Below are 15,125 nucleotides of genomic sequence, written 5' to 3' on the forward strand. Positions count from 1 at the left end.
TCCAACTTTTGTGACCCCATGGATTTTAGTCCACCAGGTTCCTCTGTCCATGAGATTTCCCAGGCAAGAATACTGGAGTGAGTTGTCATTGGTATATATATACACACAATTTTAATATCAATTTTTAAATATTTTCTCAGCTCTTCAGATCTCATGGGACCTGTAGTTTAATATGTTTAATCTTTTTGGAGAATTTTCAACCATTATCTCTTTAAATATTTCTTCAACATTTCTCTTACTCTGTCTTCTTCTGGAATTACAGTTATGTACATTACAGAGTAACATTACAGTTAGACTCTTTGAGTGTCCTAAAATTCTTTGATATTCTCTTCTGCTTTCTCTTTTTTTTCTTTTTTCTTTTTCTGTGTGTGTGTGTGTGTGTGTGTGAGTGTATATTTTATAGTTTGGTTGAGATCTAGTTAGTTATCATTCTTGGTTAAATCATCTATTAATAAGCCAGTTTCGATCATGCTTCATCTCTGTAGCCGTGAGTTCTTTCCCTGGCAGTTTTTGATTGTTTCTTACCCTTCATGCTCCCCATCTGTCCATGCTGCATTTTCCCATCAGCTCAAACATATTGCCTGCTTCTCCCATTTGATAACATATTAGTCACAGTTATTTTAAATTCCTGCTCTAATAGATAAGTTCTTCATCACCTAAGTCACCAGAGAAGCCCTTTTGAACAGGAAGATCAAACCAGTCCATCCTAAAGGAAATCAGTCCTGAATATTCATTGGGAGGACTGATGCAGAAGCTGAAACTCCAATACTTTGGCCACCTGATGTGAGGAACTGACTCATTTGAAAAGACCCTGGTGCAGGGAAAGGTTGCAGGCAGAAGGTGAAGGGCAAGACAGAGGATGAAATGGTTGGATGGCATCACCGACTCAATGGACACGAGTTTGAGTAAACTCTGAGAGTTGGTGAGGGACAGGGAAGCCTGACATGCTGCAGTCCACGGAGTTTCAAATTGTCAGACATTACTTGGTGACTGAAGAACAACAAAAGTGGAAAAATATATAATCTAGTTTATCACTGAGTCTTGGTTGATTGATTTGCCTTTTGCCAGTGGGTTGCTTTTCCTTGGCTTTCATGTGTCTCATAATGTCTCATTGAATGCTGACATGGTATATAGAAGAGCAGTCTGAGATAGTAATTCTCATAATGGGCAGTGGCCATTCCTGTGGGATATTTAGTTCAGATAGGATTTTAATTGTTTGGGTTTTACTGTTACAGTGGTCTCTCTTGTGTGTAGCCTGATTTGAACTTCCCTATGATTATCTTATTCTTATCATCGAGTTGCTTTTGTAATACAGAGGTATATGCTAAGTTGCTTCAGTTATGTTTAACTCTTTTTGACCCTATGAACTGCAGCCTGCCAGTCTCCTCTGTCCATGGGATTCTCCAGGCAAGAATACCTGAGTGAGTTGCCATGCTCTCCTCCAGGAGGTTCTGGACCCAGGGATCAATCTATGTCTCTCATGTCTCCTGCACTGGCAAGTGGGTTCTTTTAACTCTAGCACCACTAGAGAGGAGTTCTCTGTTATTTTGTCTTAGGTCGTTTCCAGTTTATGCTTGGAAGGTAAAGATCTTGTTGCCAACATCTGCAGCCAATTTGGGGTAAGAGGACAGGAAGCTCAAAATCCACTTTACATCCATTTGGTCTTTTTCTCTGTTATTGTCTGTAATTCAGAGACCCTATTTTCTAACCTTTTAGGAAAAAGGAAAGAAAGGAGAAGAGAAGGAAAGAAAAATTCCTCTAGGTGTTCATGAGCATGATGGTGATATAGTCATATGGCTGATCAGAGTGGAGAAAGAATTTGTGGCTCTAACTTATCCAAGCAGATTTTAAAATCCTCCCATTTTAGTAATTTTCTCTCCAGTTTGCTTTGCCCACAGTTCTTAAAATTTGGCGAAAGTTTTGAATTGTAAGTTAGGTTGTATTGTAGCACTCCTCATTGTTATTTTAGGATTCAGGTTTTGTTTTTTTCAGATCTGTTTTCATCTTCCATAATTTTATTATTGTAGGTTTGCCTTCTGTTTTCCCTAAATTTGGGGGTTCATATCTTTAAACAAAATCCTACTACTCTTATATTAGCGGGAGGGATCCCAATGAATGTACTTATGAATGTGCTTAATTGCAATTAATGTGCTTAATCCTCCGTGTTTATACAGAAGTTCCATGGTTGCCAATCTTAAAGTGATGAATCATTTTCACTTCTTAGCAGGTTTTTCTATAATATGTGTAAATAAACTTTAGGGAGGGCCCATATAGCCTTATTGATGTCACCAGAAATAGGTGAAATTGTCTACGATGTGCAGTTTACATTTTATCTCTGGGATATGTGTTTTTCACATCTTATTTTCTTATTAAGATTTCAAATACCTTGATGGAAAAGTTCATATGTCTTTATAATGCTTTTCACATCTTGCCTTGATCTCCATTATTTTAAGCTATTTCATATATTTAGCTTAATTATCCTATAATTTTTATAGAAAAATTGTGTTACATAAGGAGTATTCTTTGTTTTACATTTACTCAGAGTTGCTTTTTTCCCCAAAAAATGTTATTTGAATATGAAAATCAGAAGAATCTATGTGTAGCAGGCTTTTAAATCTGAACACAGTGTATAAACTGAATTCCTTTTTTTAAATGTTGTTTAAGTGAGGTTAAGTGCCCCTGTTAACATAAATGCAAAACTGGCTCTTCTGTTTCCTCTTAAAAGTTGTCAAAATAATGTTAAAAAGTTCCAGAGTTTTCTAAATAAAAATTCTCAATGTGGGCATACAGTACTGGGGGCCAGATCATTTTCAAATGTCATTTACATTTATTTATTGAGCAGCTACTCACCATAAGGATCTGTGTTAGATACTCTGAAGAACTTTGAGAAGCACCAGTTCCCACCAGGACCCATTTGTTACTTTGTGCTGTATTCCTCTTCTCCACACAGCAAGAACACTGAATATTTCTTTAATTTTGTATCTATCTGGCATAGTGGATGTTCACTAAACTTATTGTGGTAATTACCTCATGATTCATGTGAATCAAATCATTATGCCATACACTTTATACAGTTCTGGATATAAATTATATCTCAATAAAACTAGAAGAAAAAAAGTGTTTTCTTTGTAACATGACCTCCTCTATGGATAGCTAGGGGACTTCCCTGGTGGCTCAGATGGTAAAGCGTCTGTCTACAATGCGGGAGACCCAGGTTCGATCCCTGGGTTGGGAAGATCCCCTGGAGAAGGAAATGGCAATCCACTCCAGGACTATTGCCTGGAAAATCCCATGGGCAGAGGAGCCTGGTAGCCTACAGTGCATGGGGTCGCAAAGAGTTGGACATGACTGAGCGACTTCACTTCACTTCACTTCATGGATAGCTATGGAATTTAGGTGCAAAATACTAAAGATAATAAAGGAAGGGGGATGATTCGCTTTCTGCAGTGAATTGTTTATTTAACCCAAGCACACATGGAAACCTAATTCCAGAAGCATTTGCTGTCATTATTCTATTTATATTTAATGACTTGGAGAAAAAAATAGGGCATCTTACACAAATAGCTTCTCTTTTCTAATAAAAGAGATTGTCAGATATAGTCAAGTCATTATAGATGGAAATGTGAGCTAGATTACTAAGACTCTGACTTATTCATCTTGCTTCGTGGCAGCTTTTCAAAAGGGAAGATAGAAACCAAGACGAATGAAGGTTTGCTCATGTTTCTTTCCCTTGTGCAATCTAGTTCCCTCTCGGTCTGTTTTTGGTTACTGTCAGATTGATTCCAGAGAGACAGCATTACGATCAGATTTATCATGTGTTTAGGAAAAAACCTTCCTTGGATTACTTAGCATTGAAAAAAATTATAATTTGTATTGAGCCTTTGATCTTGGATCAGTTAAACCCGTGAAGAATGAGTTGGAAGTGCGGGAAACACGTCCTGGAGTAATTTTGATGGGATTACTAAACTTTCCATTCTGGCTATAAAGAAGATAAAAGTGGTGCTTCTCTAATTTAATAAAAATGCAAGATAAGTGAGGGATCTGTTGATGAAAGGGAAAAACACTCCCATTTACGTTGATCCATTTAGAATATTCTGATGAAAACTCTAATACACTTGAATTCTGGGCTTTATTGTCATGGAAAGTGCTCAATTGTCCCTAAAATGAAGTGATTTTTCTGTTCCTATAGGAAGATGATGTACTGCTGGCCTAAAAAAATCTAGATGCTGAAGACATTGAAATCAATATGATAGTGAGCTTGGTCCCTCCTTTAGTCACTGAGAGTACTTTATTTTTGGCACATAGTAAATGTCAGGCATTTTGATAGGTACATGAAGAAATGTTTTTACAGATGAAGAAATGGTTCCCATATCATACAATAAAGATCAGGTTTGAAATTTGAATCCATGTTTGTACTTTTCTAAAATCTTTTCTATTAATAAGAGGTGATAGAGCTTGATTTTTGAGAGTGTGGTCTCTACCAACTGTTAGCTGTCAGTCCTGAGGAAGAATTGCCTTTGCTTGAGGTGAAAAGAACCATGGCTTTTAGCAGAATAATGAAGCTTAGACTAAAACCCAAAGTTGCTGCTGTGAGTTTCCAAGATCTGATAGGAGGTGAGAGAAGTCGGGAAAATTTCCCAATTGGCTCTATGTTTCCACACATCAGAAAACAGTGCCTGACAAAATGTGGATTAGAAATAAATGCTAGTGGTCATGGTAGAGTTAAAATTTCAGTAACAAAACCAAACAGCAGTTATCCTGATACCTCTGAATTTGTAAACTAAACCTTTGATTTTTTTTTTTTTTTTACTATTTGGGAACCCCAAAGGAATTTTAGCTCAGTTCAGTTCAGTCGCTCAGTTGTGTCCGACTCTTTGCGACCCCATGAATTGCAGCACGCCAGGCCTCCCTGTCCATCACCAACTCCCGGAGTTCACTCAGGCTCACGTCCATCGAGTCAGTGATGCCATCCATCCATCTCATCCTCTGTCGTCCCCTTCTCCTCCTGCCCCCAATCACTCCCAGCATCAGAGTCTTTTTCAAGGAGTCAGCTCTTCGCATGAGGTGGCCAAAGTACTGGAGCTTCAGCTTTAGCATCATTCCTTCCAAAGAAATCCCAGGGCTGATCTCCTTCAAAATGGACTGGTTGGATCTCCTTGCAGTCTAAGGGACTCTCAAGAGTCTTCTCCAACACCACAGTTCAAACGCATCAATTCTTCGGCACTCAGCCTTCTCCACAGTCCAACTCTCACATCCATACATGACCACTGAAAAAACCATAGCCTTGACTAGAGGGACCTTAGTCGGCAAAGTAATGTCTCTGCTTTTGAATTCAAATAGCAGAAGTAATTCAAGTAAGAAAGAGGCAGCTCCTAATATCCATCTAGGCAGTAATATCAAGGGGAACATCAACTACCAACTTTTCATGGACAGCTGTGATTTCTTATCTCTATCTCAGTGGAAGGATAAAATCAAAATTATGGTTTACTGAGCTGAAGAAGAGTCTGACTCATGGGTTATGGCCTCAATTAATTTCTGAGTTCTTGCTTCAAGTCTAAAGCATGACCTAGTCAGGTTCACCACTAATTCATGCAGCTGTCACATTTATAACTGAAATACTGGGGGAGAGAGACAGGGGAAGACACCTCCAGGAAATAGATGATTTGAGTTGTAAGCAATTCCTGTTATCCAGCTAAGAGAAAAGCGGGAACCACAGAGAGTGAATGTAAAAAATTTATTTATAATTTTAGATTGCCAGTTTGGAAATGGAGAAGGTCCCTGGCTGTATACAGCCGCAAATGTAAATAGATTCATAAGCTGTTAACTGTGTAACACCTCGTCTATTATTCTGAATTTACCATAACCTTTTTTTTTAAGGCATCAATTTTTTTTTTAAACTTGTCTGGAATATAAATGGAACTACATTCCTCCAAATAGAATTGCTTTTGAAATAGCAAGACCTGGGAAACACTCACAGCTACTCTGTATCAGCATTACAGTAGTAAGGCCCAGAAAATTTCAGCTCTAGGGTATCCGGTCCTCAGCCTGTTGACCTGGCAGTGTATCAAGAGTGAGCCTGCACTGCTTCAAGCCCTTTCAGATAGAATGTTTCAGTGAGAGCTTTTTATGGGGAGGTCATTTTTTTCTTTCTTAAGATCATTTGTCACTTAGTATATAAACCAATATTTACTCGAATCTGTCACAAAGACTCAAACCTATTCCAGACCATATTAAAGGGAATGTGTAGAATATGTGTGTACAAAAGAGGGACTGTCGATTTCCGTATTTTGGGCAATTGTAAAATACCTCTTCCCTTCCCCTTCTATACTGACCTCATTCAAGTGTTCTTGCCCTTCTTTACAAAAAAACTCTGGCTTGTGTGTATTTCACACAAAGGTAGCTATTGGGCTAAAGACTGTGGACAAGAGAAAGAGAAGCTTGCAATTTTCTAATTTTTGTGGTTAAGAAAACACAGTGATATGACTGTTTATAGTTAGGGCAGGCAAAAGCAAATCCCTGCTTTGCCACTGATAATTATCATCTCTGGAAAATTATTTGACTTTTCTAAATATCAGTTTCCCTGACTGTCAAATGAAAAAAATGAGAGCATTTATATCCTAAAGTTGCTGTGAGGGTTAAATGAAATCATGTACATGAATGTGTCTCATTTAATTTCCAAATCACTCAGTGAAATGAAATTCTTATTACGAGTATTTCTCACCCTATGGATGAGGAAACAAAGCCTTACGGAGCGTGTCCTGGGGCTCAGGGTGTCAGAGACACAGCATGAGGGACAGATGCAGGCCTCTCTGCACCCGCCTTGCAGAGGAGCAGGGAGCAGGCGCAGCCTCGGACAGAGCCTCGTGCAGAGAACTGTGGAGCGAGAGAAGGCAGGAGGCGAGCCCTGGCCCAGCAGATGCCGCTTCCTGGGCGAGGAGGCCTGCGGTCGATGCCCGGGGAGATCCAGGAAAGAAGGAGTCATCACTAGAAACAAAGCGTGACCCGCGTAGCGCCAGCCCCTCGCCTCGCAGTGGCCTCGAAGCGCTTCCGCGGTGGCAAGCAGCAGTACGGAGAAACTCGGCCTCAGCGGCTGCGCAGAGCAACCCTGCGGGTCTGCCCTCGGCTCCGGCAGGGGAGCGGAGTGCGGGACTGGCCTGCGGCGTCGGGGAGGCTCCGGGCACGGACTGGCCGTGGGCAGTGCCCAGGCCCCCTGGCAGCCACAGAGGATGGAGCCTCGGCAGAGAGCCCCGGGGGTCAGGACTGCTAGGCCGGCAGAGAGGGTCTGCAAAGGGGGTTTCTGAGTTTGACCCGCCCCGTGCTCTCCTGGAGAAGCTGGACTCTGCGTTGGCACCCTCTTGCCTGCCATCCATCCTGCTGCATGCTCATCCCCTAATATTCTTGAATGATGAGACGAAAAGTGTTTTCCCTGGCCGCTCAGAGCCCATGTTTTCAGAGCCAAGAGTAGAATACAAGAAAATGCTTTCATGGGAAAAAAGTACCTCAGATGATCTGCAGATAACAGTGGCGTCACTGGCTGCACAAGCTTTTGAATGAGCAAATCTGTTATGCCGTGGTTAAGGTACAGGCAGACCAATAAAAATAGTGAGACTAAGCGCTGTCCTTGAATGCTTTCTTTTGTGTAAACTCTGGACGCACATGGCGCGTCAGTGAAGCTCCGGCTTTGATTCGTGTGACCAGACAGACTTAAAGTCAGTGGAACTTGAACCCACAGAAAGCTGGTTGATACGGAAGGCAGTCTCTGTACTTGAAAGACATTTAGGCTTGGGAAGCCATGTCAAGGAGGTCATTGACATTACCTTACACAGCTATCAGATGAGAATCGACAGCTGTAACAGCAAGCTTTGAGTTTACCTTCAGCACCATCTGGCAGGGCCGCCGTCCCAGGCACCCCCTCTCCAGCCTGTTCTCTGACCATCTGACGAGAGTAGATATTTGTAAAAGTCAACCCTGCTGGGCTTGGTCTGAGCCAAGCCAAGTTGATGGTAAGCTGTTGTCATTTCTGCATTTTGTAGAATAATTTGAGCAAAAGCTGATATCTTTTCTCACACCCCTTTCCTTCCACTTGACATGCATTTTACATGGAGGCCCTACGGTGAAAGTTGCAATATTGACATTACCTTTAGATAACCCTTCCTCAAACTAGGAGCCCTAGCAGTGTTAACCCAAAATAAAAAATGAGCTTGAGCCTGTCTGCTGGAGTGCAGTCATAGAGGGGGGGAATAAAAAAAAAAGCAAGTATTTCCCCTTACGGAAGGTGGCCAGCTCCTAGGAGTTGAGGTGTCTCCTGCACTAACCTTTTTCTGCGCTGACCCCTTTTGTCGTGTGCTGGTAATTCGATGAAACGCCCTGAAGAGCAGTTTTTAAGGAGACCAAAGGAAGACGCCCCATTTCCGGAGGTATTGACTGCATTTATCAGTTTATATCGAGTGCTAAATTACCATGCCGTGTGCTATTTTAGTGTTCTGGGGAAATGAAAAATAAAACCTGTTCTTTAGGATAATAAATGTCTTATTTTACGTGTGTAAAAAAAAAAAAATAAATAAAATAAAATTAACTAACATTTCCCAAGCCATGATGTTGACAAGTGTGGGGCATGATAGATAGTCAAACCCAGCTCTCCCTGACTCTAAGGCCTGATCTGTTCACCATCACATTATCCTCCCTTCTAAGCATTCTCTAGTTTCTAGTGAGAAAGGATTCCAGTCATTGGCAGAACTCCACTGCATATTATTTGTATTTTTGATATGTGTAATCTGGCCTGTTACAATTGTAGAGAAAGCTGTTTCCTGTTTTCATACCATGCTACTGGCTGAACCATTTCTAATCAAAACTTTGGTTATTATTTTAAAATCCCAGATCTGAAAACTTCTCAAGTGTTTCTATAGCTTGATAGCTAACAGATAAGTCCCAAAGGGTACGTTGCAGTGAAGGTCCTGGAGCTCAGGATGGGCAGAGCGAATGAGGAACTGGTAGAAAAAGACTTTTCTTTGGGTGTTCTGCAATTATTCTTATATTCACAAATGTTAACTGAGCTGCTTCCTAATTGAAATCACAAATAGAATTGCCTTTCCTTAAGCCAGTACTCAAAAATCCAAACCACAGATAAAATTGGTCCTGCAGGAACGGATAGCTTAGGAGCTTATTCCAGTTGATCTTAACCATTTGACCTCAGGACCCCTTTATGAGGATCCCAAAGTATGTGCTATGTGTGTTAAACATCTATGGTTTGTGTGTTACATATCTATTTCTGGAGTCCATGTTAAAAATTTAAATTGAGAAAATTTTTATTTGAAAATAATAATAAACCCATTATGTGTTGAGTAGATGTAAACTGACTTAGCATAAATAACATTTTTTAAAACGAAAAGTAACTGCATTTTTCATTAAAAAATTAACCTTGAAAGTTAACGTTTGTGCAAATCTCTCTGACGGCTTAATAGAAGATTGTTGAATTCTCCTATCTGCTTTTGCATTTAATTTGTTATGTCATCACACTTCATGTTGATTCTGCAAAACAGTACTGATCACTCATGAGAGAAAGAGAGAGAAAGGAAAATAGCACTTTAGAGTTATTAAAATCGTTTTGTCATTACAGATCCCCTGAATGGGTCTTGAGGACTTTCTGGGATTCCTGAACCACATTTTGAGAAGCACTCCCTTGGCCAATAAACTTGAAGCATGAAGAATGTCTTTTGATACTGCTAGTCTAATTGATAGTACAATAATATTAGTGGCTGAAATCATTCAAGCTTAAAATATAGACTATTTAGTAGCAGAATGTATTGACACAAGCTTGGATTTGTAAGTTCTAAAACTTTTACACAAACTTCAGGAAGGCCAGGGAACTTTGTCACTATTTTGCAAAGGTGAAGAATAGTATTTCTTTCTATGATTTTTGCTTGTTTAGGGCCCCATCTGACATTCTATATGCCATTTAACAGAGAGTGTTTGCTGTGAAATTCAAATATATACTCCTTTCTGGTGTCCAGGTGCTACAAATCCATCAGGAGTCCACTGTGAAATCAAGCCTGTGGGAGCCTAGATGGCTTTCTCCTGTAGGGTTCCCAGAAAGTCAAACTCTCCCCACTTTTCTTACTTGCTATTTGAACTATGTAAACTGGAACCATTAGGAGACCAGTGTCCTCCAAGCTCCGGGAAGCCTCAGTTTTCAGTAGACTGTGTACTTTGTCAGGCTGCTTGGGAGTGCACAGCCTGGCTCCCCACCAGTTACAGTCCCATCGATTCTCTTCTTTTCCTGCTTCCCAACATTGTCCTTAGGGTACCATAGTTACATTTCTGGGGCTCAAAGCAGATCAGCCTGCCCCTGAACACATTCTCCTAATCACCTCTCCTCAGAGTACTGCCTGCTTTTCTCCAGCCACTGGAAGGAATTACTTAATTGCCTGCAGTTTCTTGGAGCCTCACTTATTTATATAGCTTGTTTCCAGTTGTCTGTTAGTTGTATTTAGATAACTCTAAAATATAAGAAATCTTGAAATAAACCTGATACTGATGTTATTAAGATTTGCAAGGGTCTACTCAGATATGCCGATGATACCACCCTTATGGCAGAAAGTGAAGAAGAGCTAAAAAGCCTCTTGATGAAAGTGAAAGAGGAGAGTGAAAAAGTTGGCTTAAAGCTCAACATTCAGAAAACTAAGATCTTGGCATCCGGTCCCATCACTTCATGGGAAATAGATAGGGAAACAGTGGAAACAGTGTCAGACTTTATTTGTTTGGGCTCCAAAATAACTGCAGATGGTGATTGCAGCCATGAAATTAAAAGGCGCTTACTCCTTGGAATGAAAGTTATGACCAACCTAGATAGCATATTGAAAAGCAGAGACATTACTTTGCCAACAAAGGTCCGTCTAGCCAAGTCTGTGGTTTTTCCAGTGGTCATAAATGGAAGTGAGAGTTGGACTGTGAAGAAAGCTGAGCACCGAAGAATTGATGCCTTTGAACTGTGGTGTTGGAGAAGAGTCTTGAGAGTCCCTTGGACTGCAAGGAGATCCAACTAGTCCATCCTAAAGGAGACCAGTCCTGGGTGTTCATTGGAAGGACTGATGCTGAAGCTGAAACTCTAATACTTTGGCCACCTTATGTGGAAAGACCCTGGAAAAGCCTCTGATGCTGGGAGGGATTGGGGGCAGGAGGAGAAGGGGACGACAGAGGATGAGATGACTGGATGGCATCACCAACTCCATGGACATGAGTTTGGATAAACTCTGGGAGCTGGATGGACAGGGAGGCCTGGCGTGCTGTGATTCATGGGGTCACAAAGAGCCGGACATGACTGAGTGACTGAACTGAACTGAACTGAACAAAGTCTTTAAAGCCATTGTTATTTTTGATGTTATATCCAAATTCTTAAAATTTAATAAGTTTCATGCATCTTGCAACATGTATAAATTGTAAAACATTATATAAATGATATACAGTGTTCTAAATTGTAGAACAAAGTTCTAAATTGTAGGACATTATATTAATTATCACATGAAATGTCAATTATGATGTGTTCATAAAAAGAATATACTAACAGTCTTATAACTCTTTTTAGTTTACTAAGTTCTTTCACAGAAATTTTTATTTAATCCACAAGAAATGCTATTTCAGGCAGTAGCAATAATTTCTGTTCTATAAATGAAGAGGATAACTTGTGTCTAAGGAAGTTTAAAGGAGAAGGCAATGGCATCCCACTCCAGTACTCTTGCCTGGAAAATCCCATCGATGGAGGAGTCTGGTAGGCTGCAGTCCATGCGGTTGCTAAGAGTCAGACAAGACTGAGCGACTTCACTTTCATTTTTCGCTTTCATGCATTGGAGAAGGAAATGGCAACCCACTCCAGTGTTCTTGCCTGGAGAATCCCAGGGATGGGGGAGCCTGGTGGGCTGCCGTTTATGGGGTCGCACAGAGTTGGACACGACTGAAGTGACTTAGCAGCAGCAGCAGTGAATAAAAGAGGAGGTCTGGAGTTCGAAGACTTGGCCTTTACTTCTTGGGCAAAGAAAGATTGGGAAGTGTACTATTGTCTTTGAATATCCATTTTCTTAGCTGTAAGATATAAAAGCAATGCAATACAGTGTAAGAAAAGGCTTTGTGAACTGTCACACACTATACAAATGTCAATTATCATTAGTAAGACTCCCAGAGAAAGCAGGGTGAAAAACCTGTTTAGACCACTTTTTAGGTTCCATTTCAACGAGACCTCCACATGCATAAATTGAAATTTGTTTCTTATTGTCCTGTTAATCTGTCTTATGTCAATTTCATTATTAGTCCATCCACAAGAACTCAAGAGTAGTGGATGCAGAAATTTCTACCTCCTTAACAATGGCACACTTTCTTGTATGGTTCACACTGAGAAAGAAAATCTACAAGAGGGATTTGGACAATGGGATCTGAAAGCAGGGGAATTTGGAGCAACGTGTCTCTCTCTCCCTTGTATGCAGAGCTCCAAAGAAAACCTATGGTAAGAAACTGAGAAATATTATAACATGCTTGAATAGTGCAGGGAACACTGCTTTTTTCACGTGGCATCAGCGCCAAGACGATCACGCCACTACTTTGTGTTGCCTTGGTGGAAGGCATGGTGCTGCAGCATTCTGTTAGATGTGCAGCTTTCCAGGCTTTGCCCACCTTACCCACCAAAGTACTGATTTCAAATGTCACTTGTCCTCATAGTCTAGATATCTATTTATAATTAAACTTAGAGAAGTTCTTTAAATGGCTGACCTTTTCTTTTTCTCTTGAATGTCTGTTTCTCCTCTGCACTACAACATAAACACCAAGAAGCTAGACACTTATCTTGTTAATGAAAGTATCTCCTTGCCTAGAACAGTGTCTGACAAATTATTGGGCATTAAAAAATCAATATTGATGAGTGAGTAAATGAAGAAAGTGGCAAAAGATTTTCTTACAGTACAGATTCAGATGGTTATCAGAAAGGAAATGATATGACCTTATGATTGCCAGCATGCATGGGTTCATATGTTAAAACATTTGTTTTCCAAAAGAAAAAATAATCCATGGTAATATCATTTTTGAGGTAGCTAGTAATCTGAATTCTCCATCTTTGTTTTTCCCCTTTAGCCTTTTCCTCTCATCTTTGGTCTTTTCTACCCTTCTGTCCCTTCCCTCATCACTTAATCCACTGTCAGTTCCACCCTGGAGAGGAGCTCCAGGTCCTTACTGTCCAACCAGGAACAAGCTCATGTTTTTTAGCCTTAAGGAACATGTGCAATAGCGTAGTATTTCTCTTGCTCTGTTGGCTGCACTTCCATAGTGGTTTCTATAGGATGTTATGCTAACAAGATTTCTGTTTCTTTTTTTTTTTTTTTTTTTAATCACATTTGAAGAATACAAGGAGGACTAAAAGGACAGGACTAGAAGCTAGAGAGCTACAGAAAATTCCATTGTGCAACATGAGTTACTGTCATGGTGATGGCAACTGAAGACTCTGCAGAGTCTTCTAAAAGTGCTTTCAAATGCCCAAGTGCATAGCGGTCACCTAGTAGCAGATTTTGATTCAGTGGTGAACCTGAACAGTTTGCATTTCTAATAAGCAACCAGGTAGACCACACATCCACACTTTAATTAGTCAGGCTCTCTAGAGAAATCTTTTCATTTCTCATCCCTGCCTTATAGTCTACTATAAACAGAATTGGGTAAAGGAAAGAACAAAATGATTTTGGAATCAGCTAGAACTAGATTTGAAATCTGGCTTCCTTAATTCCTTAGAAGACATTGGACAAGGATTACTTTTTAGGCATAAGTAATCTACATCTCATTATCATTTGGAGTATGGAGCTATTATCTCTTACAAGATTACTATAAGAATTAAATATTTCTATTTTTCAAAGCATTTTTACATGGGGTCTAGACTCCTCCCTCTCTTTTCCTTGCCCATTTAAAATTCTTCAAGATGGGGTGTAAGGATTGTCACAATTCAGCCCCAAGTTCTATTTCAAACTCCATCGATTTATTGATGGAATTCCAGCTGAGCTATTTCAAATCGTCAAAGATGATGCTGTTAAAATGCTGCACTCAATATGCCAGCAAATTTGGAAAACTCATTGGTGGCCACAGGGCTGGAAAATGTCAGGATTCATTCCAGTCTCAAAGAAAGGCAATGCCAAAAATGCTCAAACCACTGCATAATTGCACCCATTTCACATGATAGCAAAATTCTCCAAGTGAGGCTTCAATAGTATGTGAACTGAGAACTTCCAGATGTTCAAGCTGGATTGAGAAAAGGCAGAGGAACCAGAGATCAAGTTGCCAACATCTATTGGATCGTAGAAAAAGCAAGAAAGTTCCAGAAAAAACATCTGCTTCTGCTTTATTGACTACATCAAAGCCTTTGACTCTGTGGATTACAACAAACTGTGGAAAATTCTTCAAGAGATGGGGATACCAGATCACCTTACCTGCCTCTTGAGAAATCTGTATGCAGGTCAAGAAGCAACACTTAGAACCTAATATAGAACAACGGACTGGTTCAAAATTGGGAAAGGAATACGTCAAGGCTGTATATTGTCACACTGCTTATTTAACTTATATGCAGAGTATATCATGTGAAATGCTGGGCTGGATAAAGCACAAGCTGGAATCAAGATTGCCAGGAGAAATATCAATAACCTCAGATATGCAGATGACACCACCCTTATGGCAGAAATCGAAGAGGAACTAAACAGCCTCTTGATGAAAGTGAAAGACGAGAGTGAAAAGCTGACTTAAAAGTCAACATTCAAAAACCTAAGATCATGGCATCCGGTCCCATCACTTCATGGAAAATAGATGGGGAAACAATGGAAACAGTGACAGACTTTTTTCTTGGGCTCCAAAATCACTGCAGATAGTGACTGCAGCCACGAAATTAAAGACACTTGCTCCTTGGAAGAAAAGCTATGACCAACCTAGATAGCATATTAAAAAGCAGAGACATTACTTTACTGACAAAGGTCTGTCTAGTCAAAGCTATGGTTTTTCCAGTAGTCATGTATGGATGTGAGAGTTGGACCATAAAGAAAGTTGAGCACCGAAGAATTGATGCTTTTGAACTGTGGTGTTGGAGAAGACTCTTGAGAGTCCCTTGGACTGCA

At 40.2% G+C, this 15,125-nt stretch overlaps 2 protein-coding genes across 6 annotated transcripts in view; one reads left to right on the forward strand and one right to left on the reverse strand.

Annotated features, from left to right (window-relative positions):
- Positions 1 to 6,786: 6,786 nt before the first annotated feature.
- On the forward strand, positions 6,787 to 7,554 carry LOC138433904 (protein FAM220A-like). The gene has a single exon (XM_069577366.1). The coding sequence runs from the start codon at positions 6,787 to 6,789 to the stop codon at positions 7,552 to 7,554; it is 768 nt and encodes a 255-aa protein (XP_069433467.1).
- Positions 7,555 to 10,736: 3,182 nt separating this feature from the next.
- The window catches only part of PTGER3 (prostaglandin E receptor 3), a 291,735-nt gene continuing 287,346 nt past the window's right edge, over positions 10,737 to 15,125 (reverse strand). For 3 of the 5 annotated variants that reach the window (XM_069594567.1, XM_069594464.1, XM_069594615.1), the window contains one exon: positions 11,369 to 12,075. Coding sequence is in view for 4 of the 5 variants with exons in the window: in XM_069594464.1 (XP_069450565.1) it covers positions 12,072 to 12,075 (4 nt within the window). In the remaining variant the exon portion in view is untranslated. Of the gene's footprint in view, positions 12,076 to 15,125 lie in introns of all 5 variants that reach the window. The other 2 variants (XM_069594537.1, XM_069594493.1) reach the window with 2 other exon arrangements.

The sequence above is a fragment of the Ovis canadensis genome, chromosome 1 (assembly GCF_042477335.2).
Source record: "Ovis canadensis isolate MfBH-ARS-UI-01 breed Bighorn chromosome 1, ARS-UI_OviCan_v2, whole genome shotgun sequence".
Lineage (NCBI taxonomy): Eukaryota > Metazoa > Chordata > Mammalia > Artiodactyla > Bovidae > Ovis > Ovis canadensis.

Bases quoted from the DNA above. Each gene is read 5' to 3' on its own strand.
- LOC138433904 (XM_069577366.1), top strand. From the start codon at position 6,787: ATGAGGGACAGATGCAGGCCTCTCTGCACCCGCCTTGCAGAGGAGCAG.